Genomic DNA, 27,916 nt, shown 5'->3' on the forward strand with positions numbered 1-27,916 from the left:
GCTCTGCCAGACAGACACCCAAATACACACCAGGAAAGGCTCTGCCACGCTGAAGCATAAAAAAAATATTTTCTACACTGCTTTGTCATTAACTCCCCCTATTTTATTTTTGTCCCCTTGTTTATTGATGCCCCAGCCAGGTCCCCCTTTAATATTGATTACTGTCTTCCCCCCACAACACAACCTTGTTTATTGCCCCCTTTGTGCATTTATTCCCCCACACCCTTGTGTATTGCCTCCTAGCATTGATTTATGTGATGCCCCAACTAACCCCCTCCCTTGTGTATTGATGCCCCGACCACTTTTGTATTGGTTATTGTGATGCCCAAGCGCACTCTTGTCTATTGTGGGACGAAGAGCATTAAGCGCCAGCAGCCTGCCGCACGGCAGCCGCTTTCAATCCCGCTCGCAGCCATGCAGCGGCTGTTTCGAACTTTGTGGCCGCACACGCTTTGAATGTTGGTCTGTCGGCCAGTATCCCGGTGGGCCAGTCCGGCCCTGCACAGACCATGGCAAGACTGAACACAGCAAAAAGACAAGGTAGTTATACTGCATCAGCAATGTACCTAAGACAGAAATTTCAAAGCAGACAGGTTTCCAGATTTTCTGTCTAAGCTCTTTTGAAGCACAAAAACAGGCAATTTTGTGGACTGTAGACGCAGGCAGAGGAAAGACATCATGCTTCCTTCCCTTCACAAACGGAAAACGTCCAGCAGTGCCATCAGCTCAGCATTGGCAGAAGACAGCTGGATCCTGGTACATCCATCTATTTTTTGGAAAAGCCCAGTCAGAAGTTGTCTTCATGGTGCAGAAGAAAGTCAGCAGGCTACAAGGAGGTTTGGGGTCGACTTCGATTTAATGACTTCTCTTTCCAAATAGTTTTCAAAGACAAAAGAAAAACACAAAAAGGTTTCCACGTATAATTATGGTTTGAAATCACTGCACTAAAATGTTTATTAAAATAGAAAGCCTAATGATAAGTATAATAACTGCAATAATGGACTGTATACCAAGAAGGATAGTTATAACCTAGTACTTAGTAGGTTATCTGCCTTAAAAAAAAAAAGAATTGCTGTATACACAGTAATCTTATATAATTTAAGAAGAAACAAAAGATGGAAAAAGAATTTGGTCTTTTAAAGTTTATTTTTGACATTCATTCACTGGTGGAAAAATTCCTGAAGGCCGCTGTTCCTTCAGGAAGAATGAATAAAATGGCATTTATTTAATAAGAAAAGCAAATGTGTCATTTTTGCTATGTTTAGTCATCATCCACTGTCGGCTTGATTGTAACACCTCTTCTTATTTGTCCCCAGCCAATCAACCTACAGAAAGAAATGAGTTATTAAGTATATTACAAGAATATGTTTAAATACATCCTAAATTCACAGAACCCTTCTGCCCAGTGTTTCAGACGCAAAAAAAAAACCCTAACAAAAAAAAAACAAACAAAAAAACAACCACTTCCGAACCAGGGCTTTTTTTTTGCCATTTTTACCAAGTTCAGCATTTACCATATTTGATGAACCCAGACAAATTATACATAGTTTTGTTCAGGACATGTAGTGTCTTTTAAATTAGAGATACCGTACATAAACCAAAAGCACAGTAGGTGCCGGAGCTGAACAATGACCCAACTTACATTCGACAACACATTCTGATTACACTAATATGCATACAGGTTTGTTTTTTTATATGTCTAAAAGAGTCACATCCATACATTTTACCCTATATATTAATATTAATGTATAAGGTAGTGATTTTTTTATACATAAATTTTTTTGTAGTCGTAGGGCTAAGGGATATTGTAGCACTTATTTATACAAAAAAAAGTAACATTTGCTCTCTATGCAGTATGGCCTGAGATCCCTTTATTTATATTTCATTTTTCTGTTTCCATTTTTTGTAAAAGGAACTTTGTTTCTCCCTCTCCTCCCCGTGATTGGTCCGTCCTGATCACACTGATCAGCAAGTAGGTCCCCATCGCCATAGCTTGAAAGACCCTGCTGAGTCACTCCCAAACATCTAGTGAGTGTCAGTATTGACACCTACAAGAAGGGGAATGTCCGATTACATGATCAGGCAACACTTATATAACGGAGTACGGAGTAATGCTAACGCATTACATATGATGCTGGCTTCTGCTGACAGGGGAGAGTCCAGGCTGTCAACAGACAGCCTAACGTTCCTTGTAGCGAAAGAGAAAGATGTTGTAGCGACATGAAAGCTGTTACCTGTGGCAGATCCAACACACTGAGCGTTATCTAAACAATTTCCTGTCCTAAAGTTACCTTAGGTTTACCATCCTATACAAAGGCTGCCTCAACCAATCAAGAGTCAGCACAACGGAGAGGGAATACATTACAGAGACCTTGAGAAAAAGGTGTCTTAACATCCTTCTCCTTGGTATTCACTTAAGTTAGGTTTTTAATAGATACATTACATATTTTTATCTGTAAATAATATTACATGGATTTAGTGTATAGAACTAACATTTGTGATGAGACATGCCTATTTTGAAATCCATTTTAAAAGCAGAGTGTTTGCATCTGTAAAGATCAACTTAAAAAGATGGTATTATTCAAAAATCTGAAACGGATTCTGCACAATTTTATGCTCTAGAAAGGGGTGATCTCACCTCCAATGCTTTTCAACTCTTCTGCTAAGAGCTATTTTCTCTCCTACTTCTGTGCATACTGGATTTGTAAGCACTATTTTCCCTAAATCAGCTTTCACGGCACTGACACGGCCTCCAGTAGAAAGAGAGCCAATGTTCACCATCAGCACTTCGTTCTTAGACAGCTTTTGCACCTAAAAATACAGTAAGAGGAAAACGATATTTTCTATACATAATTCCACAAACATGAGATTTCTATTATCCTTCTTACAGTCTAGTTAGACAATACTAAGTCAGTATAAGACACACACAAAAAAAAGACATTCAAGGCTAGGTTGAATTAAGAGCAGAAAGCACAATGCACCAACCTTTGCTGCTTTTTTGTCTCCTTCTGTACGTACTCCTAACAGTCGTCGTAGAAGAAAGTAGGAGATTTCGAGCTCTGTGAAGATTTCAGGCAGAGCACCAACAGCCCCGAGGACTTGTCCAACCATACGATCTGCTCGACACAAGGTTGGATCAATCTTGGTGCCTACACCTGATAGAAAAAAAACACACACAAAACAGTAGTTTATAAAATAACCGGTGAACCAAAAGGTTTGTCCTTGTTCTTAGTACATAGCAAATCTGTGCATTAATTGCATTCTAGGCCACATATTTAGTATGAACAGTGGCAGGGTTACCTGCAAGGAGACAATAACCCTTTCAACCATAAAACGCATTATAAAGGGATTCCTGGTGATGAAGTTTCACCTCATCTCTATCATAGGTATCCGTGTAGCTGATCATATTGTGTGACACTATTTAAATGTAAAAAAGCTCACAGTGTAAAACTATGCGCATGTTAAAGGCAACACTTCTTACCGATAAGGCCTCCAGGAGCAGCATACTGTAGATCATTGTGTTCAGCAAACAAAGATACAATTTTGGAAAAGATTGGCTTGCACATGAGTTTTCCTTCACTGTCTTTGGAGACAATACCAGGCCGAACTTCAATTTCCTGCCCCACCTGCAACAAGATTAAGTACTCCAATTTTAACACTGTACGGCATAACCACAGAACCAAAAATCCACAATACCACAGTTCATGCTGAAATCTAGCTAACGGCTTGTACATTTACCTGCATTTAAAAAAAAAACAATCCCGTAGGTTCTATAGCCTTATAAGTAGCCTTTTTTTTATATATATAGGTCGGGGCACTTCTGCATAGAAAAGCCACATTATATTTGGGGTATATTTGAGCATGCATCGCACCTCTTGTCAGTTTAACGACAGCAGTGGAGAGGGCTAAAAGCTCAGGTTAAAGTATCAGACAACTGCTGTCAAATATTTGTCCTTGGGCCTAAACGAGGTCACTTACATCTCTGCCTAGTCTAAACCAACATCCCTAAATTATAACCAAAATAAAGAAAAAATACGGTTTAATCTTTTTTTATTTTCAGAAAGGAACTGTGGGGAGGAAAAATAGAAGAATAAAAAAGAGAACCACTTGGGCAATCTTTTTAAATCTAACAATCACAGTCAATGTGAGCGCTTAACATGCATACCTTTAATACGCCTTTTAGAATACTACCACCAGCAACACCACCTTTAAGGTCATCAACTTCACACCCTGGCTTGTTGACATCAAACGATCGGATAACTGGAATTGAAAACAACCCATACAAATTTATCAGGTCAGATACCACGGAAGACACTTACAATCCATAAAAAATATACATAAATAAATCCCAGGACCTTACTGGATTTAAGTTGCAGAGACTGAGCCAACATGCACACATTCTGTATTATAAATGTTTACCCAAAACGCTTTAGATCGCTGGATAACACCAAATGATATGATTTTACTTTACATTTAGCTTCAAGGCTGGCTTGCAAAGCATATGCACTCTTATAAATTATAAACATCTTGCAAAATATATTTTTTATTCACTTACCAATAAGCCTTGGTTCAGATGTAAAGTCTCGAAGAGGCACAGGGATCTTCTTTACAATGTATTCACAAACTACCTCGATATTGTACTTGAGCTGAGCAGAGATTGGAATGATAGGCGCTCCCTCTGCTACGGTACCTGTAACAGATATCCACAAGAGTCACACATCAGTCAGAACAAAACCCGGCCCCGACAACGCACTCCCTACTTTTATAACAAGCAATTTTGTGCTGTAACGGCCTGAAGTTAAGTCCCACCCATCCATTAAAACTACAGAAGCAAAATCGTACAGAAGCTGGTCTTACAAAGTACTTGCCTACCTAAGAACCACTTAAAGCGTGATTTAATGTCCCTATAAATCAGCTGTGTAAAAACAGTAGGCACCATCGGTCATAGGCTTTTTGGAATAGAAATTCTTGATTTATTCAACCATACCTTGTACAAATGCAAGGATCTGCTCATACTGCTCCTTTGCCTGACTCTCCTTTACCAAATCAATCTTGTTTTGTAAAATAAGGATGTGCTTGAGTTTCATGATTTCGATAGCAGCCAAATGTTCGGAGGTCTGGGGCTGTGGACAGGATTCATTGCCAGCTGGAAACCAGTAAATGTTACCGTATTATTATATGACACACACAAAATCAGTATTAAGTATAACAGTGCTCATAAAAGCACATTTTGAACATAGAAAATTCGATCAATTTTACTGCAAAAGATAGTTCTGCAATCAGATAACTTCTTGGTTGACAAAATACTATGAGAAAAGAAAACAGTGCTAAGAGAAGCCTACGTAACAGCAAAATAAAATAGACAGCCTGATCGAATTCACCTATTAACAATAAGGCTGCGTCCATAACAGCTGCGCCGTTCAACATGGTAGCCATCAAAATGTCGTGACCTGGGCAATCCACAAATGATACATGTCTGTCAAACAAAAGAAATAAGTTGTAGTCGGTGTGAACATTTTTGTTTCATTCAATGTGTAGTAAAACAAGTCATTCGTAAACAGTATGATCCCACATCTTATGCACCTTTCATCAAATACAACCCCCCCAACATAAATGAAACTAATTAACCATTTGTTTTTGCATGGATCGTAGAAGAAGAAGAAAAAAAACACACAGTTACCTGACTAATTTGAAGTTGCCCTTGGTGTTTGGTATGTCTGTCGGAAATTCATCTGGCGTACTGCTGCCACAGGAGCGATAGCATTCCGGCCGGGAACAACTGGGATCATCAAGTTTGTAGATCTGAAACATAAAAGAAACATCATGAAGCACAATTAACATTAAAATAACGCTTAAGGGGAAACGGTCAGCAGCAATATTTCAATAATGAACTGCTTGAATACGCTCACAATGTATTTCTGGCACATGGTCTTAATTTAATGCAATGTCTACTATAACGTGAGCTATAGGGTGTCCAAGAGAATGCAGAATTTATTAGAAACAAAACATACATTTGGGTGCAAAGAATTAAAATGTACCTTGGCATTGGCATATCCCAGCTTGATGGTAATATTTCTCTCCAGTTCATTCTTAAATCGGACAGTGTGCACACCAGATATGGCTTTGACTACTGTGGATTTACCATGAGCTACATGCCCAATCGTGCCTAGACAAGAAAAAGCACATAGTGAAAAACGTCACCAAACTCTTACGCCACTAGGACCTTGTAAAAGTAAAATGCTTCTATCAGGAGGTATGAGCACCGATGTTTCTCTATGAATGCAGAGTGTGAATCGCAACAGTGCTAGTTTTGAATTTAAAAATAGCTTTCAATTAGATTTTTCCCTTTGACACATTACTAGATATTGGTCCAGATAATAGATCATCATTCTAGAATGCAGCACGAGATCACTTTTCCTCATAGTATTTCCTGATCACAGGTTGACTGAACAGACTTAAAGAAAGTAATACAATACTTCACGAATGCACACAGATGTCTGAATCATGTTAGAAGTCTTAAAATGCAAATTGCTAACAGCCCTTAATCTGAATAGAATCAGTAGCATAAGTGTGCACAGCGAAATTGCTAGTCTTGCTGAGGTTCTTGGTGGAACATAAAGTTGAAGACTGTAGATGAGATTTTCTCAAATCACATTTAATGCTCCAAATACAAGACTCTTGCAGGAGAAAATGATGAATTTTGTGCTTGGCATTTGAACAACTGATTACAGCTAGGACACCATTCCAAAAAGAGTTTGTAGAGTCATCAGATTCTTGTATAAAGTCTCTGCATACGAGCAGCAATGCAAACACATTCAGTAATCCAGTAATGCACTATACACACTCACTGGACAACACAACATAGCAAGCACAGCAAGTATATGGCGAAGTAGATCCAGATGGCAGAGAGTTAAAATGGTGCACACAGCGAACAGGAAAACATGTCATCTGTATTTAAAAATAGATTCATGGCGGCCACGCAACCGATGGCTCTACAGCTGTTACCAAAATATACTGTCTATCAATACGAGGTGAAATTCATCAACATCTGGCGTGTAAAAGCTGCTGTCCAACGATCCACAATTACTTCAATTATACGGGTTGATGCTTTATGATTCCATAAACCAAAAAGGGTTCTTTGCATGCAAAAGGAAAGCCCCACTCAACTTACCTATATTAATTGTCGCTTGTCGGCTGATGATTTCTTGGGAAAGAGGTGTCAGCTTGGAAACATCCTATATTTAAGACAAAACAAAAACAGGTTACTTAGTAAATACATATAACGAGGACATTGAAATGCAAAGGGTTACTAAACAGAATGTATGACGTACTTTTTGTTTAAGATTCAAGCATTAGTAATAGAAGGGATTTTGTATTGAAATTTACCACTCAGATCTTTAGCTCCTCAAATATAAAACGACTTCAATACCAGAATGCATACATTTAAGCTGTTCTGCCTAGAGAATGTCCCTATGCCAAGGGCACAGAAGCTGGCTTTAAATGGATGACTCAATGTCATAAGAAGAGAAAACTTGTCTAAGAACCAACATCGCGTCTAGCGTAATAAGCTGTCGAACACCAGTTTTGACTATATAGACCGAGTAAAGGAGTGACATAAACTGGGTTAATATCAACGTTTGCTCAAGACAGACAGTTCTTTATATCACACAGAACTGCATCCACACATGCTAGGGCACAACGAATGGAAAGTTGCTGGTGGGTGCAAGTATCAGACATTGCAAAGTCAGCACAAAGTAGACACAGGTCACCCAGAAGAAAACATCGGCCGCCGACAACCGTAAGCAAAAGCATACAGAGCACCCCAATAACTTTACAGAATAGGCAGCAAAGCCCAGGCAAGATCAAGGGTAGAACCGTAAACTCAATCCTTTTAGACCTGCTGGTTCCGTAAGTATTTCAGGCTGGGAGACTAATGTGGGAGCTGAAAGTATCAACGATGACACACTTATTGTGTAGGGTTACAACCATACACAAAAATGCCAAGGCTAAAGAAGGAGCACATTTATCTTGTATGCGCTACATTTCTCAGACACTTCCTAGCTGTGACAACCCTGCCTCAATGACATTCTTCTCAGTCTGCACGTGTTTGTGTTATTGTATAGTGCCAAATTTAACGTTCCCATTCATTTTCACTCCAGACTACGTTATGGAATCAGTTGGCACTCTATATATAAATAATTATATAATATATAATTGCCTGGTACTCTGGAGCCTGATGGTCATTTTTGTCAGATACATGGGACAGGCATTAAGCGGTTCTGGATCTAAGACAAGACCAAGGACTCAATGGGCAGCCTAGATGGGCCAAATGGTTCGTATCGGTCTCCAAATTCTGTTTCAGTTGGATATTTCTCTTCTTCCACATCTTTAGCACAGCATTAGCCGACCACCCATGTTCCATCGGCCAGCGGGGTAAGAGGTAGGGGAAAGCGACCCATATGGTAGCACCGATGCTGCGGATGCCTCCTTATACAGAACGATGGATGTCGTTGGGTTTGGACGGATTCATCAAGCTCATCATTATTTGCTTCACGTTCCACAGTGTCTTATACTCTTATAATGTCTCAGTGAATGAACTTAATGTTTCTAAGGGTATGCCAAAATACTCACCTCAAGTAGAGTCTGAAGAAATTAAATGGAGATATCTAACTGTACTTCCTAATCCAGCCCTGTGCTACTAGATGTCACCGGCGAGATAGAAGTACCTTTATTGTTATTTCACTAGAACGTGACCCACAGCAGAACAGCGCCAAGGTCTGAACAAGCCTGCCATCCGGCCAGCAAAAAGAGAGACTAGATGCACTGGCTGCCATTTTTATTTTTCAGTAGAAGGTGGTGGTACCAAGGTTAAGCCATATATAGTTTTTAATCCAAAAATTGCTAATTATATACATATATATGTGCGTGTGTTCTACACCACTAAAAAACATTATGTTATACATAAGCACTATATGGTGCCTTAGCATGGCTGAGGCAGGATCAGCTGTAGAGATGGAAACAGTAGATAGATACCAGTGCATGAACGTACTGTAGAGACAACGAATGTGGGACGTATAACGGAAACGTATATAAAACGTACGCTCGCTGTGGAAGGGGCACGAATGGGCAGGGTAGTTGTATCCGAACCAACACCTCAGGGCGGCTGGGGGTATAATAGGCCGAATGTTTGCGCGCCCATCAGTTATATCAGCAGCGAAAAACCCCAAGAGCACATGGGACGAGCGGGGAACGGCTGTAACAAGCCAATGAGAGAGCGCAGAGCTCGTAGTGCTCGCAGCGCAGAAGGCTAAAGATAAACCGTCAGCATTAAGCCGGAGACCGACATTTCCTTCACCCCTCGCATCACACGGAAGGCAGATACACACTCCGTAGAAGCCGGGTGAATTGAAATGTGATAACGGGCTAACAAGACTTACCAAGGTAGCCAAATCCTGCCTGGATAAATGAGGCTGGCCTAGAGTGACTCCCGGCTCGTCGCCCGCCATCTTGGTAAAAAGGAAGTTGCTCGCTGTCTAGAGGCAGACCCGCAATACTCAATGCAGACTCTTCCGGGACACGCTGCGTTCCACGCCTCGACCTAGGTTTTTCCCCCCCTTACTACTTCCACATGCAACTTAATAGACGATTGGTCAAAAGAAACTCATCGACCCGCCCAGGGACAGGTTTGCAGAATATTCACTCTTTCACTGCCGAATTATAGCGTGTCGCCAATGAGGCATAGCGGACGCTCATTCATTTAGCCCATAGCCTTTCGCTCGATATCCGTTTGAATAGAACGGGTTGATGGAGGGTCAACAGGAAGTGTTCCCTTCACGGCAGTGAGCTAATAGCTCGCGGATCCGCCCTTTAGCATGATGCAATCCCAACCCAATAAATGTGATCGCCTGTGCCTTTCATTTATTAGTAGAACGCCCCCACCATTATTGTATCGTTTGTGTGAATATTGAAGACGAGATCCTTGAGGTCCCAAAAGCTTATTTTTAACCTTTCATAGCATTCTATGTTGGTATCGACGAAACACTCCATCCACAAAATTGCAGCTTCATGCTGGGAAAATCCTATAAGAAATTGAGTAATTTAGGTGACATACAATGTTCCATTTAGTCTAAGATAAAGTACATTAAACAATGGACCAAGTCAGCTATGTAAGCCAAAGAGTGCAACTGATGAACCATTCAATGCACCCCAATTTCGAAGATCTTTTAAAAGGGCACTCCAGCAATCATATGAGCCTTTAACACATACGATGGCCCAAAGGTCATTTTAAATTTACCTGGTGCCCCCTTTTGCAGAATCCTCCACATCTGCAGACCTTTGATTTGGTCTCGTACACATTGGAAGCAGCCAGCCGAGGGTATGAGAGCAATAAATATATATCACACACACACAGATATGATATATAAAGACATACAGTTCCATTCAAATGTTTGGGGTCACTTAACTGTTTTCATGGAAAGCAAGGACATTCCGAGCTGTAGCATAATGACAAAAGGGATTTCTAATGATTCAATTTGCCTATAAATCTAAACTTGGATTAGTGAACACAACATGCCATTGGGACACAAGAGTGATGGGAGTTATAAAAGGCCTCTGTCTGCCTATAAGAATATTTCATATTCTTCCTATTGAAGATATATACATTATCAAAACACTTATTACACATTTTTTTTATACATTATTTGCTTATATGCTTAGAAAAACTCTAAACCGTGTATTCTGGTGGTAAAATGTTAGACTAGTTAATAGGTAAAAGACAAGCAGATGTTTTCTTTTTTAACTGCGCCCAGTGATATACTCTACAGTGTTGGATGAAAAATCATCTGGAAGACCAAGTTTATTATAACCAACGAATGAAGTACATAAGGCAACAACAGTGAAATAGCATTGTATACAACAGTTTTTTTTTTTTTTTAACCCCTTAAGGACAATAGGGGTTATTACTCGTAGTATATTGTGGGACAATAGCTATTTTAACATTTTTCGGTGTTCCTGTTTAGCTGTGATTTTCTTCTTTCTCATTTCATGCTCCCACACATATTATATATTGTTTTTTTCAGGACAAACAGGGCTTTCTTTAGATACCATTAATTTTATCATATCATCTAATTTACTATAAAAAAAATGATAAAATATGGGGATTTTTTGTTAAAAAATTACTTTTTCTCACTTTTTAAACAAAAAACTTTTACTCATCTGCAAAAACGAATGAAAAAACCTGCTAAATAGATTCTACTATTTGTCCTGAGTTTAGAAATACCCAATGTTTTTATGTTTTTTTGCTTTTTTCTGCACGTTATGGGGCAATAAGTACAGGTAGCGTTTTGCTATTTCAAAACCTTTTTTTCCAAATCTGGTAATTCTTCCCCCCATGTGCCATTTCGGGTATCTTTGAAGCCGGCCAATGCAATTTACCCCATCAAGTCATATATTTTTAAAAACTAGACACCCCAAGGTATTTCACATGCTGGTAATTTAACCCTTTCCATGCACTAATTTTACCACCAGCCTTTGTGAAACTTTATGGTAACAAATTTTTTTGTATTTTTTTCCACACACGTTGTACTTCAGGTATAAAATTATCGCTCCTGGTATATGTCCGTGTCAAACAACACCCCAATATGTGTTCAGTAACATCTCCTGAGCGCAGTGATACCCCACATGCATGGGTTTGTTGGGTTATTTGGGAGGTAAAAGGCCGCCTTTGTGAGGTGTGTATTTTTTGGCCATTTAGACATCTGATCCTACTGCCCCCATGTCCCATATTTGGGACACCTTTGAACCCGGCCAATTCAATTTATCCCATCCACTCATGCATTTTTTAATACGAGACACCCTATGGGCATTTGTAATGCCAATATTTTAACTCTTTCCATGCTGGAATTTTTGTAAAGATAAAGAATTTTAGGACTTGCTTATTAATTTTTTTTTTTTTTTTTTTGGTGACAGTGGGGATTTTTATATGTTACCATATTATTTTTATTTTTTGAAACATTTTTTAAAAAAAAAATTTTAAAATTTTTTTTAATTTTTTTTAATTTTTTTTTTACTAATCACTCATTAGTGAGCTGGGCTCCATTGACCTTGCATGGTTGGATGCAGTACCTGCATTCAACCTGCAGGAGGAGCTCGAGAGTTCACAAGAGGGTCTGGATAGACCCTCTGAACTCAGATCTATTGTTAATGCCATCCTGTGAATGACGGCAACGTCATTCACAGGATGGCACTTGTGGTTGCTCTTCGGAGCAATCACAAGGTGATCGGGGGTCGGGGGCTAGTGTTGCTGATATGCCTCGATATCGAGGCATGTCAGTAACACCATTTATGCTTAGGAAGCGATTCAGATCGCTTCCTAAGCTGTTTTAGCCGGGCGCCGCCGCGATCTTTCATGATCGGTGCGGCGGCGGCCATTTTTCTTCCGGGGAGGGCTGCCGAGGGCTGCCCTCCCCGGATCCACGGTCAGCCTCACTTGGGAGGCTTCCGTGGATGCTGCAAAGCCGCCGATCGCGGCGAAAACGCCGCGATCGCGGCGATGCAGCTGTTTAACGGCAGCCCGTACATGTACGGGCATTGTCGTTAACCCGTTGCACGGCAACCCCGTACATGTACGTGGATTGTCGTTAAGGGGTTAAAAAAAGCTTGATTTGGTTTCTACAAAAAATAAGATGTAGTCATGTATGTAGGTAGCTGCCTGCAATGCCAAAAAGCAATGGTTTACCAAAGTGTGAAGCCAACATCATTTACATCACACTGGCATAATGTCATGCTAGACTCTCATGGAAGTTGTTTAAAAGAATAAAGCCACAGGGTCGAGGCTGTCTGTAAATTTTTTTCCCCAAACACAGCTGCAAGCATAAGGCTTCAAGAGTCTTATAAAATAAAAAAAACCCACTAAGTATGTATATATTATATATTATATATTATATATATATGCGCACAGCATTGCACAGTGAATATGGAAGGCGTTGCGATTATATTTTGTACCAGTACAAAAATATCTTGCAATGAATATTTTTCATGGCGTAACAGATCCATTTGAGAGTATGATGGTAGTGATGGTGCTGGTCCACTACAAATTCTGGTTCTGGCCATTTCTGCTTTGGATGGCAGCATCAAAGTGTCGCTTTCCATCTAAGTAAAGCATGGACTCTATATCAAATGAAAAGAAAACAGACATGACCATTAGCGAATATCAATATGTAAACTTTCGCTCAGTTGCTGCACGGAGACCAGTGCCAGAATAGACCCAGATTTGCGTTGGTATGTGCCTTATTAGCGCTCGCACTGGCCTCAATGAAAAACAACTCATGTAACTGTCCTAATTAGTGACTTTCTTCAAATGAACATTTCTAACTATGAAGGGAGATACCTAAATTATGCTTCACCTCTATGTAATAATATACAAATACACATCAATATTACTTTGGGAAAAATGCACCACACTAGAATTTTTCCATTATGAGAACTATTGCTCCCTGAGCCACTCCACTTACGTGACCCTGCAGTGAAAGCTCTGCTGCAAGCAGCAAGAAAGTAGCCCACCAAATATGTAGAGAGGCGAGGAAGGCAGGCAAGGAGGGCGAGAGGGTAAAGGCGTAAGTGCAGGGAAGGAAGCAGACAAGACAGGAGTTAGGGAGGGAGTATGTATGAATGTGTATGTAAGCATGAGTGTGTAAGTATGTTAGAGGGAGTATGTAAGTGTTAGCATGAGTGCGTATGTATTTGTGTGTTAGCACAAGTGTGTAAGTGTGTGTTAACATGAGTGTATATATCGTCATGTGTGTTAGCAGGAGTGTGTAAGAGTGTGAGCATGAGTGCTTTGTGTATGCTAGTGTAAGTGGGTGTAAAGATGCGTAACATGTATGTTAGTTACTGGGGGGTGCTTGGATCACAAGAAGCCACTTGGCTTTACAATCCAGTCAATCATAGGCACATTAACCCCTGTACCATGGAGACATTCAGCCATCTCATATGTCTAGAAGATTACCTTTTGTGAGGCATTTACACATTATCAACATGTTCCAGTCCTATGAAGCAGAAGGTATCTCGCACTCACCTCCGTATGTCTGAGGTACAATTTGAGGCACTTCTTTTTCCGATTTATAGGTGAAATGGAAGATGTTAGTTGTGTGGTGCTCTCTGGTGATTGGATCGGACACCTCGCTGTGCACTCTCACCTGGATATAGTTACCTTGTGTGTAACACACCTAAATCACCAGTTGAAAGAAATAGTAAACAAAATGGGTAACTTCGGTACCGGTACGTGCCTCATTCATCCGGTCTTAAACAGCGGACCTATGATGACTATAGCTCATAGAAAGCAGTCTGTTCTCACATAATGACAAGAAAAAGATACAGGGCATAGGGGAAAATTCATACAAGGAAGGTACATCCCGATTAGATTAAAAGGAAACATTGCCCTCAATTTGAGTATAAAGTAAAACATACTTGAGAGGAGAGGAACAATAAGGATCCAATTTCCACAGGTCTCTGGAACATGATGTCATCAACAGCTGCAACATACGGCCTAGAACCACTAAAGGAGATAATACACAAAAATCAAAACACTTTTATTCAAACTATAAATTCCCCCACCCCCTGAACTGAAACACACACCATACTCTGGCACAAACACTTACAGTAACACAATACACTAACAGCCACGCTAACACCAAATACAAACATTTTGACCAATCTAGTCTTCAACAGGTACTATGATTTGTTTCTATCCGTCTTCTACCAGTCTCCAGAGGCAGGGAAGCCTTATAAAAAAATGAGGTTCTGGCACTGCATGAAATTTGTGGTAACAGATAACCCAGTTGAGGCTAATGATCTGTGTATTTTCATATGTGTACAAACATCTGGTAATGACATAACACGCACACATAACCATCTGCATGCAAGATGTAACAGCAACCTATTCTATTCCTATAAATTCATATACCTATACATTTATAGTTTGCTTTACAATCCATAAGAGTATAACAAACAACTTACCCATAGGAACAGGCAGTTGCCCAACCCAGTTCATATGCCTTCCTCATCAGAAAACCACCAAAAATTCTGTTGAATATATTTCGTTGCTAAAGAGGTACATAGGATTTTTTTTAATATATAAAACAATTTCTAGTTTTCCAACATATTTCACCAACACTGTTCTTAACGTATTGATGTTATTTTAGTATGTCCAATATAACATTCTGTTGAGAGGTTTCTACAGGCGTTTTATTTAAAATTTAGATTGTTCCTGCGGGAACAGGGCCCTTCATTCCTCTTGTATCTGTATGTCAATTGCTGTATCATTTTCTTTGTACAGCGCTGCAGAATCTGTCGGCGCTTTATAAATAAAGTATAATAATAATAATAAATATGGATACACCCCATGCTGGCTCCCAAATTTAACTGAAGCTAGTTTCATCATATATATATATATATATATATATATATATATATATATATATATATACACATACCTAACACTGAAAGGGATTAAATGCCTTGAAATCATTTTAAGAACACATGGTCCTGTAGTCTACACAGGATGATTAAACTGTACAGCTTGTATACTTCATATATTAAGCTATTATACAGTATGGTAATATAACAATGATGTCATCTGCACTGCTAATGAGTTTCGATTATATAAAACCCATTGGAAGCCAGGATGACATAATTAGTACATGTAATATTGCCCCAGGTCCAAAACACACAACTCACTATTAAAAAATATTTCTAATAACAATAGAGGAGACAAGATCCGGACACAAACAACCGTCGCAGCTTTCCCTGGATTTAAAAAAAACATTGCCGACTTTCAAAAATTATAACAAATGTTCTTAGTATTAAGTTTAAAATATCAAGTAAGTGTCACAATAACATTGATATAAAGACCAACTGCTAAATGCAAAGTACCTGTGGGTGACAGATCTCCAACCCCTTTAGTTTGGCATCTTCCATCCACACTGAATTCGGAGGCAAGACACGACTACGGAAACTTACAGTCCTGTATAACAAACCGACAATAAAGTACTGTAAGAGATTTCATAAAACAGGGTTATATGAAGTATTTAACAAGGGTTTAAAACACAGACTGTGATGGCAGATAAGAACCACTCTGGTCTCCCAATTTTCCTGATGTCATTGGCCTGGCGTTAGATTCAGGATGCGCAAACCAAAAACGCGACGTACCTTCTATTTTTGCATATTTGCCAAACTTAAATGTTTTGTATCATTAAACTAATAATATTGGCCAAAGATATTATATATACAGAAGAAAAAAAGCTGTCCTCATGTGAAAAAGTAATTGCCCCTCTAGTAACTAAATAAAACAATAAACCAAATGTAATTGATAGTTGGGTTCAATTTCACTCGACACACAAAGGCATGATTACTGCCAGTCCTGTTAAATCTAAACATCAATTCAGTAGAACCTTAAGTACAGCAAATTGCAAGAAGCCTTGCAAATTGAAGTAGGGAAAAAAAGGTCTCAAAAAGCAGCACATGATGCATCAATCAGTCTGGAAGGGGTTACACAGCCACGTCTAAGGCTCTGAGACTCCAGCGAACCACAGTGACAGCCATTATCTACAAATGGAGAAAACTTGGAACAGTGGTGAACCTTCACAGTGGTGAACCTACCAAAATTCCTCCAGGAGCGCATCGACGACCCGTACAGGAGGTCACAAAGGAACCCAGACTAACATGTATAGAACTGCAGGCCTCTCTTGGGCCAGTGTTTATGAATCCACAATAAGAAAGAGACTGTACAAAAATGGCATCCATGGGAGAATTGAAGGCCAAAAAAAACTACTTGTGACCAAAATAAAAAAAAAAACCCCACAAAGGCTCGTCTCACCTTAGCCCCCCAAAAAAGTGATGACACTCAATACTTCCTAAATTCTGTGAATTTAGGATTCAAAAGTGGAACATTTTGCAAGACATGGATTCCGTTACATCTGGCGTAAAGCTAACACAGCATACCACAATAAGATCATCATATCAACAGTCTAACGTGGTGGGGGTTGTGCGATGGTCTGGGGCTACTTTGCTGCTTCAGGACTTGGGCGATTTACCATAATTGATGGAACCATGAATTCTGCCGTCTACCAGAACATCTTTAAGGAGAATGTCTGACCATCGGTTTGTGACTTAAAGCTCAAGTGCAGTTGGGTTATGCAGCAGAACAATGATGCGAAGCACACAAGAAAGTCTACAAAATAAACCAATAAAAAAGGTTTTGGAATGGCCGAGTCAAAGTCCTGACTTGAATAGAGATGCTGTGGCACACCCTTAAAAAGAGAGTTCATGACAGAAAACCCTCCAATGTGGCTCAATTAATACAATTCTGCCAAAAAGAATGGGCAAAAACTCCTCACAGAGATATAAAAGACTCATTGCCAGTAACTGCAAAAGTTTGATGCAGTTGTTGCTGCCAAGGGTGTCACCACCAGTTATTAGGTTTAGGGGGCAATTACTTTATCACATGTGTGACATAGGTTTTTATTAACTCTTACCGTCAATAAATTAAATAATTTAAAAGCTGCATTTTGAGTTTACTCACGTTGCCTTTGCCTTGTATTTAAATTCATTTGTCTCGATCATTTAAATGTGACAGATAAACAAAAATAGAAGGGGAAAAGTATATACTGTGTATATGCATGTATGTATCATGTATGTTATATATATATCTATATATTATACACAACCCATCATGAGTTACAAGCTCACAATTATAATTCACCCATAATGACACATGAATTGATTGTAAGATGCATTCTAGACAACAAAATATACAGAAGATGCAATGCCGCGCTTTATCATTACCTTGTATCCAAGGTGTTCAGAAACATGTCATGTACGATGTTCCTTTCGTCTGCCGTCGGGGCCATTTTCAACAATGACGCAGTGTTGAAGGCGACGCGTCTCATTTTGTTTGCTTAGAGATGAAATATACAAACACAGCAACGTGACAAACTGGCATTGGGTAGAAAAGGAAGCAATAAGGTTTATCGCAGACTCTGGTCTGGGATTGTCAGATAGGACATGGCTTCTTTTTCCCCAAAATGCTTTGATTTATGTAGAGGCCTGCAGAATGCAGAATGCTGCCATTTTCGGACACTCATTTTGTGGTATTGTTCTAATATTTCTGTTGACTATATTATTTTGCACCAGAATGCCAATCATGTGCCTAATTTATGGGGAAATTATACAGTCTATATAAATATTTTTACTTAAAATTATAACTTGGTCCTGGGAAGGGCATTATTGTTTTATTTTTTAATAAAACCACAACTGTTCTTTAAATCTCTACTTAATATTACACCTTTCTGCCAAACACAATACAGGAGAGCACGTACATTCTCCTTGTTTAAGATGATTTTCTTCTTCAGGTCCTTCAGGGATTAGAGGATTAACAAAGGCCGGTCTGAAGAAGATAAAAGACAAGGAAAAACAAGAAAATACTTGCATTCATATTTGATAAACGGCAGTGTATTTGAAATCCTAAGAGTTACTGTAAGCTATTATAAAATTGTTTTAATATATACAGTTAAAGAGGCATGACAATGACCCGTAAGTCCCTCTGAAGAAAATATATTAATGTTCTTTTTAAGCAATTCAATTTGCATTCTGTACATAACTTTAGAGGAAGCTGCAGCACCATAGCTGCATTATGCTATGCACATTTTGTGCCAGTTTTGGAAGGAACGCATTCCCCTTCAAATCAAAGGAAGCGGATCCTCTACAGATGCGCGGGGGTCTTACTAGACCCCTGGAAATCACACACGGGCCAATCCCCGAGCCGGCTGACAGGAAGTATACCATTCTCGATTGTAAGCTCGTTTGAGCAGAGCCCTCCTCACTTGTTGTTTCTGTAAGTCGAATTGTTACGTTATCTACTACTTGTTATGACCCGGTTACCCACTGTACAGCGCTACGGAATATGATGGTGCTATGTAAAACAAAAATTGTAATAATAATGTGCAATGGTAAGCAGGAGATCTGTTCATCAGAGGAGCTGGGTTGGGGGCGTAGTGCAATTAGGAAGGATTGTGATTATTTAATGAAAGGGGACAGACAGCTACCACATGCGTTAAAGTGCATATGGCGGCTGGTAGCTTCTTTAAGCAATTAAACATTTATCTCTACATAACTGTATGAACCAATTTTATTTTATATTATAGAAATTATGTTTTCTTGATCCAGCTCTGGATAAATGGTAAACATCAGGCTCAGCTGCCAGAACAAATATTAGCATTACAAAACCTCCACCCAGCCCAGTCTTCTATTATACCTTTAATTATCTTCCCCGTATTTCCAGATGAAGCACACGGCAAGATGTGATGGGGCCCCACCTCAGCTAGCTGGTTATGGTGCAATATTTAATAACACAATAGTTCAGAGCTGCACTATTTAATAACTACCCCAACAATCCAGCCAATATAATACATTGTGTATACGAAGGTGTGTCTATTTTATTATTTCTATGCTAAAAAGGCATGTCCAGAATCTCCCGTAGGTTTGTCGTATGCCGCGTTGGAATGAATCTGAATGAAAAGCTTGCATGTGAGTATATTAACTTTGACCGAAGCATGTCATTTCATCGAGGGTCACACCGGTCCTCTTCCGGGAAATGTTCTGAATAATGAGTAACTTGGTAACACAGCCATTCTTCTCATACCAGGACATACACATCTTTAGCACGGTTTGCCTTTTATGTTATTTATCCATGGGTTTAAGATATCAATATGCTGACTACACAAAGATTCACTCTTACTTACCTTCGATTTTCAGGATCTCTGGCCACCATGACAAAGGTAGCATCTAGTACTGGGCTGTAAACCCCGTTATGTTGCTGTTAACAAGAAGAAAACCCAAAGTGAGCCATGAACCCATCTGTGTGGTAATACTGACATCATGAATAAAAATGCAAAGTGGTAACTATATAATACACTATATAAAACTAATTCTCGTCCTAATTCAGAGCCAAGGGTGTTATGTTGAAATGTGTGTCACCAACCTGTAGCATGTGCATTTTGACTTCCATTGATGTTTTCCCAACCCAGGAAACATGTCCAGTAAACTTGATATCACAGTCAGGATAGATAACCTCCTTCTGTAAATCTGAAAGGTTGGAAAAAGTGATTGGTTATTGCCAAGAAGCAGCAGAATCTAGTTTTTCCCCCGCCAATTCTGATCGCCTGTTTCCTTGCATTTGAGCTGACAAAAAACTTCACGGGGCCATGAACAAGTTCTGTTAAGGCTTTAGAGCGCAAACTGGGCCGCAGCCACGTGACACCACTTACCTATTTTGTCCACTAAGGCCGTGACTATTGACAGCGGAGACTTCTGCCGAGTATCATCCTTTGTATGAGTGTAGCAAATGAGAACTAGATAGATAGATGAAATAAAACAAAGAATGTGACAGAACAATTAATAAAAGCTACTGACATAAAGCAAATAGTAAATACAGTTCTCATGACAGATGAAAGGTGAAGATTTATCGTTTGCGGGTTACAGGTCCAAAATGACATTGATTTCATGGCTTAATGCGCTTATTTAAGGGGTCATAGAGATGTCTTGATACAAAGATTTGGATGCCACAACCCAGAAGGCTTTTATATTCCTCCATAGAGTGTGGTTTACATTAATTTTCCATACAGGCACCGGTGTGTCTGGAGGAACAAGATCTTTAAGGAATCGAATGAACCAACTGTGTATTTGGCATGTTCTCTGTCAAATGTATTATAGGCTGCTGTATTCCCGGGCCATTTAGATGAAATAGAGTTAAATAGATCCTTTGAATGAGCCTTCCAAGAATGGTATATAAGGTGCCATGGTGAACACTTTTCAATGAATGTTTACCTCCTAAGCTGTCCAAATCTTCAAGAATTCTCCCAAATCTGGGAACAAAAGTAGAAGTAGTTTTAGCGTGGAAGGATAGGACAGGGTGACACTTCTTAAATTGTCTTCTAGATTTCATTTTACTCTGTCAGAGAATCCACCTCAGTTTAGCAATTTACCAATAATGTTATTTCTCCTCTAGCTCATTACCTCACATTGTTGTACACATTCAGATACTTCTCCCTGAGCTCTGGTTGACTACCTAGCGGCAACACAACCTCGATGTAACTGTCTTTCATCTTCCGTGCAGGGAGATCTTCTTGTTTGTTTGCCAACAGTGACTGAAGGGACTTTCTTTCTTCCATGGCTTGCCGGTGATCACTGAAACATAAAATATATATATATATATAAAACAAGGCAAACTAGTAACATTTTACCAAGGAGAAAGCTACAAAGAAATATAATGTCACAGGCTTTTCCCACATCGTGTTGAATGAATTCTGTGTCACATCTATGGAGTTAGATGTAACATCTATGACAATGGAAATTTTATAACAATATAACAGCCATAAGAAACACAGCATTTTACACGAACAATACTTCATATACTGTTGTGCAATAAAGACACTATGTCAACAAATCATAGTGTTTTACCACGAAAAATCCATCTTTTCTAGTTGCATTAGAGTTAATATAATGATTTATAGATCATTGAACTTTTCCTCTATAATGAATACCCTATGAGTACTTTAATATGCATTGTAGCTGCTTTCCTCATCCTCGTTCCAAGCAGCCACTTATTGGCTGCTTGATTTCAATGAATATCCCTAACAGAGCGATGCAGACCCCCGGGAGCTAACTCTACGAATGTATGGCAAGGAGATGTGCTCAGCTAATCACATCTCCCGCATAGCATATAGTTGGGGGTCAGAGAAAGGAGCAAATACATACGAGTGGATTCTGAAGAATCCCCTCCCCCAATGCATTTGCCGTAAAACTTTAAAGGGACCACACAGCTGTCATACCCATTAAAGTGAATATGATCACTGGTGTGTCCCTTTAACCAAGGCTATCCATAGTTAAAGGCTCTGTTCCATTTGAAAATGGTGGAAAGCTCCAGTATGTTAAGTAAATAGAATATCTGTGATTTTATTCTTTCTTCTGAAGGTTTAATCACAAAAAAGCACTTTCTGCAACATCCTATCAGTGCCTGCTTTTGTGTCGCACGACAGAATTCCAGACAAACGTTATGAACAAGGAAGAATTTTACTTAATGAATCATCTTAGAGAAGTGTTTAGCAGTACTAGGGATGATGTATCTAGTCCTGTAAAAGTAATGAATTAATATACCTTTTTACTAATAATAAGTACTTTTATATGCATTTATGTTGGTGAAGCTGTTTCGGGTGGTAAGCCGACCCTTTAAACCCCAGCAGACACCCTGCCTCCTTGTTACAAGTATACGTTTGTATGTAAGGTTACCGTACCTCCAGTTGGTAGAAGCTCCCACTATAGCCCTCAGTCTATCACGTACTGAAAGAGAAACCAGAGAGAACGGTTACCATGTGAAGAAACGCACAAGGGGTGGCTGCAGGACTATGAAGATGGGACAGTAAAGAGGCGATAGGTCCAGCCATTCACTAAATAGGAGATGTAGATACGCAACACCCTGCAGGACTCCCCCCACCATGGAGACAATCTATTAAACTAATAGAAACTTTAGCAATATCGGAAGCCCCGGAGTAGAGCGCGGCTGCGAAAAGGATCTACACCAGCAAGATGTGATGTCCGTCAGACAACGTAATAACAGATTTACATAGAGATTTCTGGTGGAATATGGCACTCTTATTTTATTCTGAAAAAGACATTAGAAATTAGAATACGAGTACAAAAAACTATACGAATTACTTTACCTACTGACAGTACATTTTGAAATATGATGTTTCCTTGATCCCCATATAGGTTATTAAACTGAAAACCCTCAGAAGAGATGTGACAACCAAACAGGGGAACTGTATGATATTTTTCTAGATTGAAGAGCGAAATCTATCCTAAACGCGATGGCTGATGGAAAAACACATAAGACACAGCACAGAGCAATGCGAACCAGAATGGAAGGTAGTTACGGCATAGCTAGAAGGGAAAGATCTCTTTACTCTAGGGCTGCAACTAACGATTATTTTAATAATCGATTAGTTGGCCGATTATTTTTTCGATTAATCGATTAATCGGATAAAAAAATGAATGTAAATTTTTCATTTATTTAAAATAATTTACTAAACAAATGATGTTAAATACAAACAGCAGAATAAAAAAACTTTGATAATACATTTCTTGTCTTTATTTCCCAACCAGCCGCCCAATATATGCACATTTGAGCCCAGGCTTGCTACGCTGCCTCCCAGACATGCCATGCTGCCCCCCCACATATGCCACGCTGCCTACCACAGCACTCCACGCTGCCTCCCACATCTGCCACGCTGCCTCCCACATATGCCACTCCACGCTGCCTCCTACATCTGCCACTCCACGCTGCCTCCCACATATGCCACTCCACGCTGCCTCCTACATCTGCCACTCCACGCTGCCTCCTACATCTGCCACTCCACGCTGCCTCCTACATCTGCCACTCCACTCAACCCCCCACATGCCACTGTGCCTGATACGCCTTATACCCCCTGAAACACCACTCCATCCTCCCCAGACATGCCACCCTGCCCTCCCCACATATGCCACGCCATGCTGCCTCCCACATCTGCCACTCCACAATGCCTCCCACATATGCCACGCTGCCTCCCACATCTGCCACTCCACGCTGCCTCCCACATCTGCCACTGTGCCTGATACGCCTTATATCCCCTGATACCCCACTCCATCCTCCCCAGACATGCCACCCTGCCTCCCAGACATGCCACTTCTCTACCCCCAGATATGCCACTTCTCTACCCCCAGATATGCCTTATACACCCTGATACACCACTCCGTCCTCCCCAGACATGCCACACTGCCCTCCCCACATATGCCTTATATACTGTATATGCCTTATACCCCCAGATATGTCACTTCACTGCCCCCAGGATTTAGATTCCCCTAAATTAACCCTAAACTCCCCATTAACCATAACTGCCCCTAAATTAACCCTTAACACCCCCTTAACCACAGCATCCCCTAAATTAACCCTAAAGACCCCATCAACCACAGCATCCCCTAAATTAACCCTAAACACACCATTAACCACAAACACCCCATTAACCACAGCTGCTCCTAAATTAACCCTAAACACCCCATTAACATAACTGCACTAAATTAACCCTAAACACCCAATTAACCATAACTGCCCCTAAATTAACCCTAAACACCCCACTAACCATAACTGCCCCTAAATTAACCCCCACCTCCCCTAACTTTCAGTAGCCCAAATATATATATATATATATATATATACATATATATATACATATACATACATATATATATATATACATATACATACATATATATACACATATGTATGTATGTATGTATATATATATATATATATACATACACACACACATATATATACACATATACTTACAGTTAGATGAGTGTCACAGCCATGTGGTTCTGGCCTGGAGAAGGAAGGGGCGGGGCCAGTTGTCACAGTGATTACAGGGAGGGGGAGTAAGGAGGAGCTGCTGCTGTGAGACGGTGAGTCAGACTAAACGGATTATATAATGAGGGGGATTTTTCACAGCGTTTGCTCTGAAAAAACCCTCATTTTATAATCGATAATAATCGATTCAACTAATCGATAATGAAATTCGTTGCCAACGAATTTCATTATCGATTATTATCGATTTTATCGATTAGTTGTTGCAGCCCTACTTTACTCAGAATGAAAACAGAGACTTTTCCCAAGCAATCATGCAAGATGGCTCCAGTAAACAAGACGCTCTGCCTGTACTGTCACATAGACCTTTTTATAGTTAAATTTTTAAAGTAACTACATCATAAACAGGATGCTTCTGTGTAATGTCCGTAACTCTGGAAGGTATATTATATTGCATGGAAGGCCCGGTCAAGCAGCAGATACATTTTTTTCAATCACGTGAGCAATGGCCCTTTACCAAGATACTGGACGGTAATAATTCTGCCTATAAAAACAACCCCAATGATAAAGAGGACAAGAGTAAAAAAAAAAATCAATGTTTAGCTAAAAGTAACACAATTATTTTTTTCTGAAGTTGGAAGAATCAGGTTTAGAAAATGCATAGGCAAGTCAATGACATATTTCATCCCAAGTTGACAGCGTGCGGCTTAGCGAATAAGCCCCGTGAATGTAAAAGTAGCATGAAGCAAGCGCTAGGATTCCTTTAAACTTTGATGGTGCGTATTGTGGGTAGGTATTGTGGGTAGGCATGCTGAACGGCATCCATACGGACACACAAGGAGAAGAGCAGCTCTCTCACTCCTCCGCACGACCAGGTTGAACTGGTTTCTTATGAAACCGAAAAGCCGTAATGACCACCCTTAACTGGCTTTTGGACAATTACAACCTGTTAAGCACTATCATAGTTTTAGAACCTTGCGAACCTCTTACAAAATGCATAGGAGGCAAAAAAAAAAAAAAAAAAAAGGCTTAAAGTAAAGGTGAAATGTTAGAAACATGCTTGGAATTACCACACACCATGATTCACATGGATAGGCACGGACCCTGCAAGGCAAAACAAAATTCATACAAGTGCTCAGACACAAGCAATCCAAATTACGGTGCAATGTAACGCGCCACGGAATGAACTCATCGATTAGTAAACATTTCAAGAATAGACATAAAAAAAATGAATCTCATTATTCTGACATAGCCTTAAAAGTATCTGAACGTAATAACTGAACAAAAGAACTCAAGACAGTCTTGGGTTTTGTTACTATTACATTATTGTTTGAGACAAGCAGAGAAGCAGCTCTGGACCAAGAAGGAGAACTCCATGTAACCTAACCCAGGAAGCTCCACGGCTTCCTGGGAAAACACTTTCACCGACACAACGTTACGATCACAAGAGGCGAATATCCGGGGAGATCAACGGTGAGGAGATTCTGCTGCTTTGAAATGACGCAATCAAGTAAGTGCTGGAAAAATGGAGAAGGGCATGTCAGACGTTAAAGACAGAGCCTGGACAAGTGACATCGTGGGAATCCTTGCCCGCTTATGCACAAGGGAAACAGATCTTTAACAATCTGTGACACACATTATCCCGGCATTACCTTCATGCATATCAGGCAGCGGCCCCTTGGACTGCAATGTGCCAGCTGTCATCAGAGACCTGCTGAGCATCCCTGATATTTGACATCCTGCACGAAGCCTGCAAACAGAAGATCAATCAAATCACAGAGATGTAACAAGTAGCAGATTATTAATGCTCTAAAATACACACACAGCATTACAGGATCCTTTTTTTTTTAACCCTTCGCATTCACATAACCAGTTCCTCTCCTATACGGGGCAATAACGGCATGGTCTGTGAATATTAAAAATGAATGTTAAACAGTAAATGACTGGGGTTTACTCACTGAAAGGGACAGTTAACCCTTTAAAGAAGAGAATGTATATGAAAAGTAACCTCTGTGTTCTGACAATTCTTGCAGGAAAGAAGTCAGTGAAGTCTGACATGCACTAGGGTCTGAGACCCCCGCCCCGGTGTTGGAGCGGACCGGGGGAGAGTATATCACATGCACAGAGACGTGCACGGCAACCAGCCGGGGGATGATTAAAGGGTAGGGTGACCACATTGGCCAGGTTTTCCAGGACACATTTATTTTTTACATATTGCTGACCAGCCCATATAAAATGCTGCCCCGCAGTATGGGGGATGTATAGACGTATGGAAGGGAACCAGTTAGTCAGTTATACATCACCCATACTGCAGGGCAGCATTTTATCTGGGCTGGTCAGCAATATGTAAAACATGTGTGTCGATGTGGTCGCCTAGTGAAGGGATTCTGCAGAATCTCTCCCATGCATTTGCAAAAGGGACACCACGAGAATTTAAGGGGGTGACATAGAGCTTTAATTTAAGCGTGTATGATGGTGGAGCATTGACGTATTCTTGCCTAGTGTGACAGGTCCAGGGGGGTGGCAGACCCACTGCTGCCAAACCAAGAGTCAGATCGCCCACTTGGCAGATCAGGCCCCCCCCAGTATCCCGCTGCTCAATTGGCCAGTTACAGGGGAGATCTTTGATCAGCCAGTCTGAAGGCGCTGCGTGTCGTTAATACAAAGGGCGCAGGGATATGACATCATATTGAGGCTCTCTTAAAAGGCACGGAGCACCTTTTAAGAGAGTGCGGACTTTGATGAGAAGGGGGCAGCTGGGGGCCAGTCGAGTACCTTTAAATCTCACTACATGGTATCTGCTCTGCATTATATGGCCAAGCAAGGCATGCTGTGTAGCAGAAAAGCACTGGGATTGCCCCACACTACACAGGCATGTACTGTGTAAAAAATCTCATTACAGGCATTTAGTGGACAAACCACTGACCCACTGGTGTCAGCAACATAAAACTACCAATTAATGGTTCTGTGCAACTTCTAAACAGACACTGCCGGCATGCTTACTGTACTGCCAATGGCTTCACCCCCACATTCTTTATGCCCAATGCCCTTCTTTTAAGATCAACCACACCCGCTATTTACTCCCCGTACCCACTACTTCACAACAAAAAAATCTTCCCATCCTTTAAAAACAAATCGAGCGCCTGGCTTCAGACAGAGTACTATACCTGAGAGCGAGCAGCATGTTGATAAATGGGAGATAAAGAGAATAAACCAAGAGCTGTGAACTCTCTCCTTCTCCACAGCAAGTCTCCGCAGCTGTCTGCCAGCACTCCCTAAACACGCCCACGTGTGTCCTGTCAATACACCTCAGTCCTCCAACACCACGGAGAGGCGAATAGAGCGCCTCACAACCATAGAGAGGGAGGTGGGAAAATAACTAAGAATCAGTTTTGTACTTTTTTTTCTTCTTTGGTATTTGTAACTCTATGAGTGACTCAGGGACTTGTGACATGTTATACTGAG

At 40.3% G+C, this 27,916-nt stretch overlaps 2 protein-coding genes across 3 annotated transcripts; both read right to left on the minus strand.

Moving 5' to 3' along the window:
• Positions 1-1,127: 1,127 nt before the first annotated feature.
• On the minus strand, positions 1,128-9,533 carry EIF2S3 (eukaryotic translation initiation factor 2 subunit gamma). The gene is made up of 12 exons (XM_053457268.1): positions 9,438-9,533; positions 7,172-7,235; positions 6,039-6,166; positions 5,681-5,802; positions 5,382-5,476; positions 4,988-5,146; positions 4,556-4,690; positions 4,166-4,260; positions 3,482-3,626; positions 2,986-3,155; positions 2,639-2,811; positions 1,128-1,325 (listed from the first exon to the last, which is right to left on the minus strand). Exons 1-12 carry the CDS (start codon positions 9,504-9,506, stop codon positions 1,262-1,264), a joined length of 1,419 nt encoding a protein of 472 aa, XP_053313243.1. The 5' UTR covers positions 9,507-9,533; the 3' UTR covers positions 1,128-1,261.
• A 3,405-nt stretch (positions 9,534-12,938) lies between these two features.
• ACOT9 (acyl-CoA thioesterase 9) lies at positions 12,939-27,742 on the minus strand. Of its 2 annotated transcripts, XM_053455829.1 has the most exons (16): positions 27,619-27,742; positions 26,104-26,201; positions 25,529-25,555; positions 22,347-22,392; positions 21,070-21,240; positions 20,881-20,918; positions 20,322-20,405; positions 20,036-20,139; positions 19,797-19,870; positions 18,375-18,442; positions 17,842-17,953; positions 15,931-16,021; positions 15,016-15,101; positions 14,467-14,554; positions 14,075-14,225; positions 12,939-13,167 (listed from the first exon to the last, which is right to left on the minus strand). In XM_053455829.1, exons 1-16 carry the CDS (start codon positions 27,633-27,635, stop codon positions 13,088-13,090), a joined length of 1,335 nt encoding a protein of 444 aa, XP_053311804.1. In that variant the 5' UTR covers positions 27,636-27,742; the 3' UTR covers positions 12,939-13,087. The 2 variants fall into 2 exon arrangements, with proteins under 2 accessions (XP_053311804.1, XP_053311805.1); XM_053455830.1 differs by lacking the exon at positions 25,529-25,555.
• Between the last annotated feature and the right edge of the window lie 174 nt (positions 27,743-27,916).

This window comes from Spea bombifrons, chromosome 2 (assembly GCF_027358695.1).
Source record: "Spea bombifrons isolate aSpeBom1 chromosome 2, aSpeBom1.2.pri, whole genome shotgun sequence".
Classification (NCBI taxonomy): Eukaryota; Metazoa; Chordata; class Amphibia; order Anura; family Pelobatidae; genus Spea; species Spea bombifrons.

Bases quoted from the DNA above. Each gene is read 5' to 3' on its own strand.
- EIF2S3 (XM_053457268.1), bottom strand. From the start codon at position 9,506: ATGGCGGGCGACGAGCCGGGAGTCACTCTAGGCCAGCCTCATTTATCC. The intron at 7,236-9,437 runs GTAAGTCTTGTT...TCTTAAATATAG, and splicing joins GGCAGGATTTGGCTACCTTG to GATGTTTCCAAGCTGACACC. The intron at 5,147-5,381 runs GTGAATTCGATC...ACTGGTTTCCAG, and splicing joins CGCAGCCTTATTGTTAATAG to CTGGCAATGAATCCTGTCCA.
- ACOT9 (XM_053455829.1), bottom strand. The intron at 16,022-17,841 runs GTAATGATAAAG...TTTGTTATACAG, and splicing joins CTGAACACCTTGGATACAAG to GACTGTAAGTTTCCGTAGTC. The intron at 14,226-14,466 runs GTATGTTTTACT...CTGGTGATTTAG, and splicing joins TATTGTTCCTCTCCTCTCAA to GTGTGTTACACACAAGGTAA.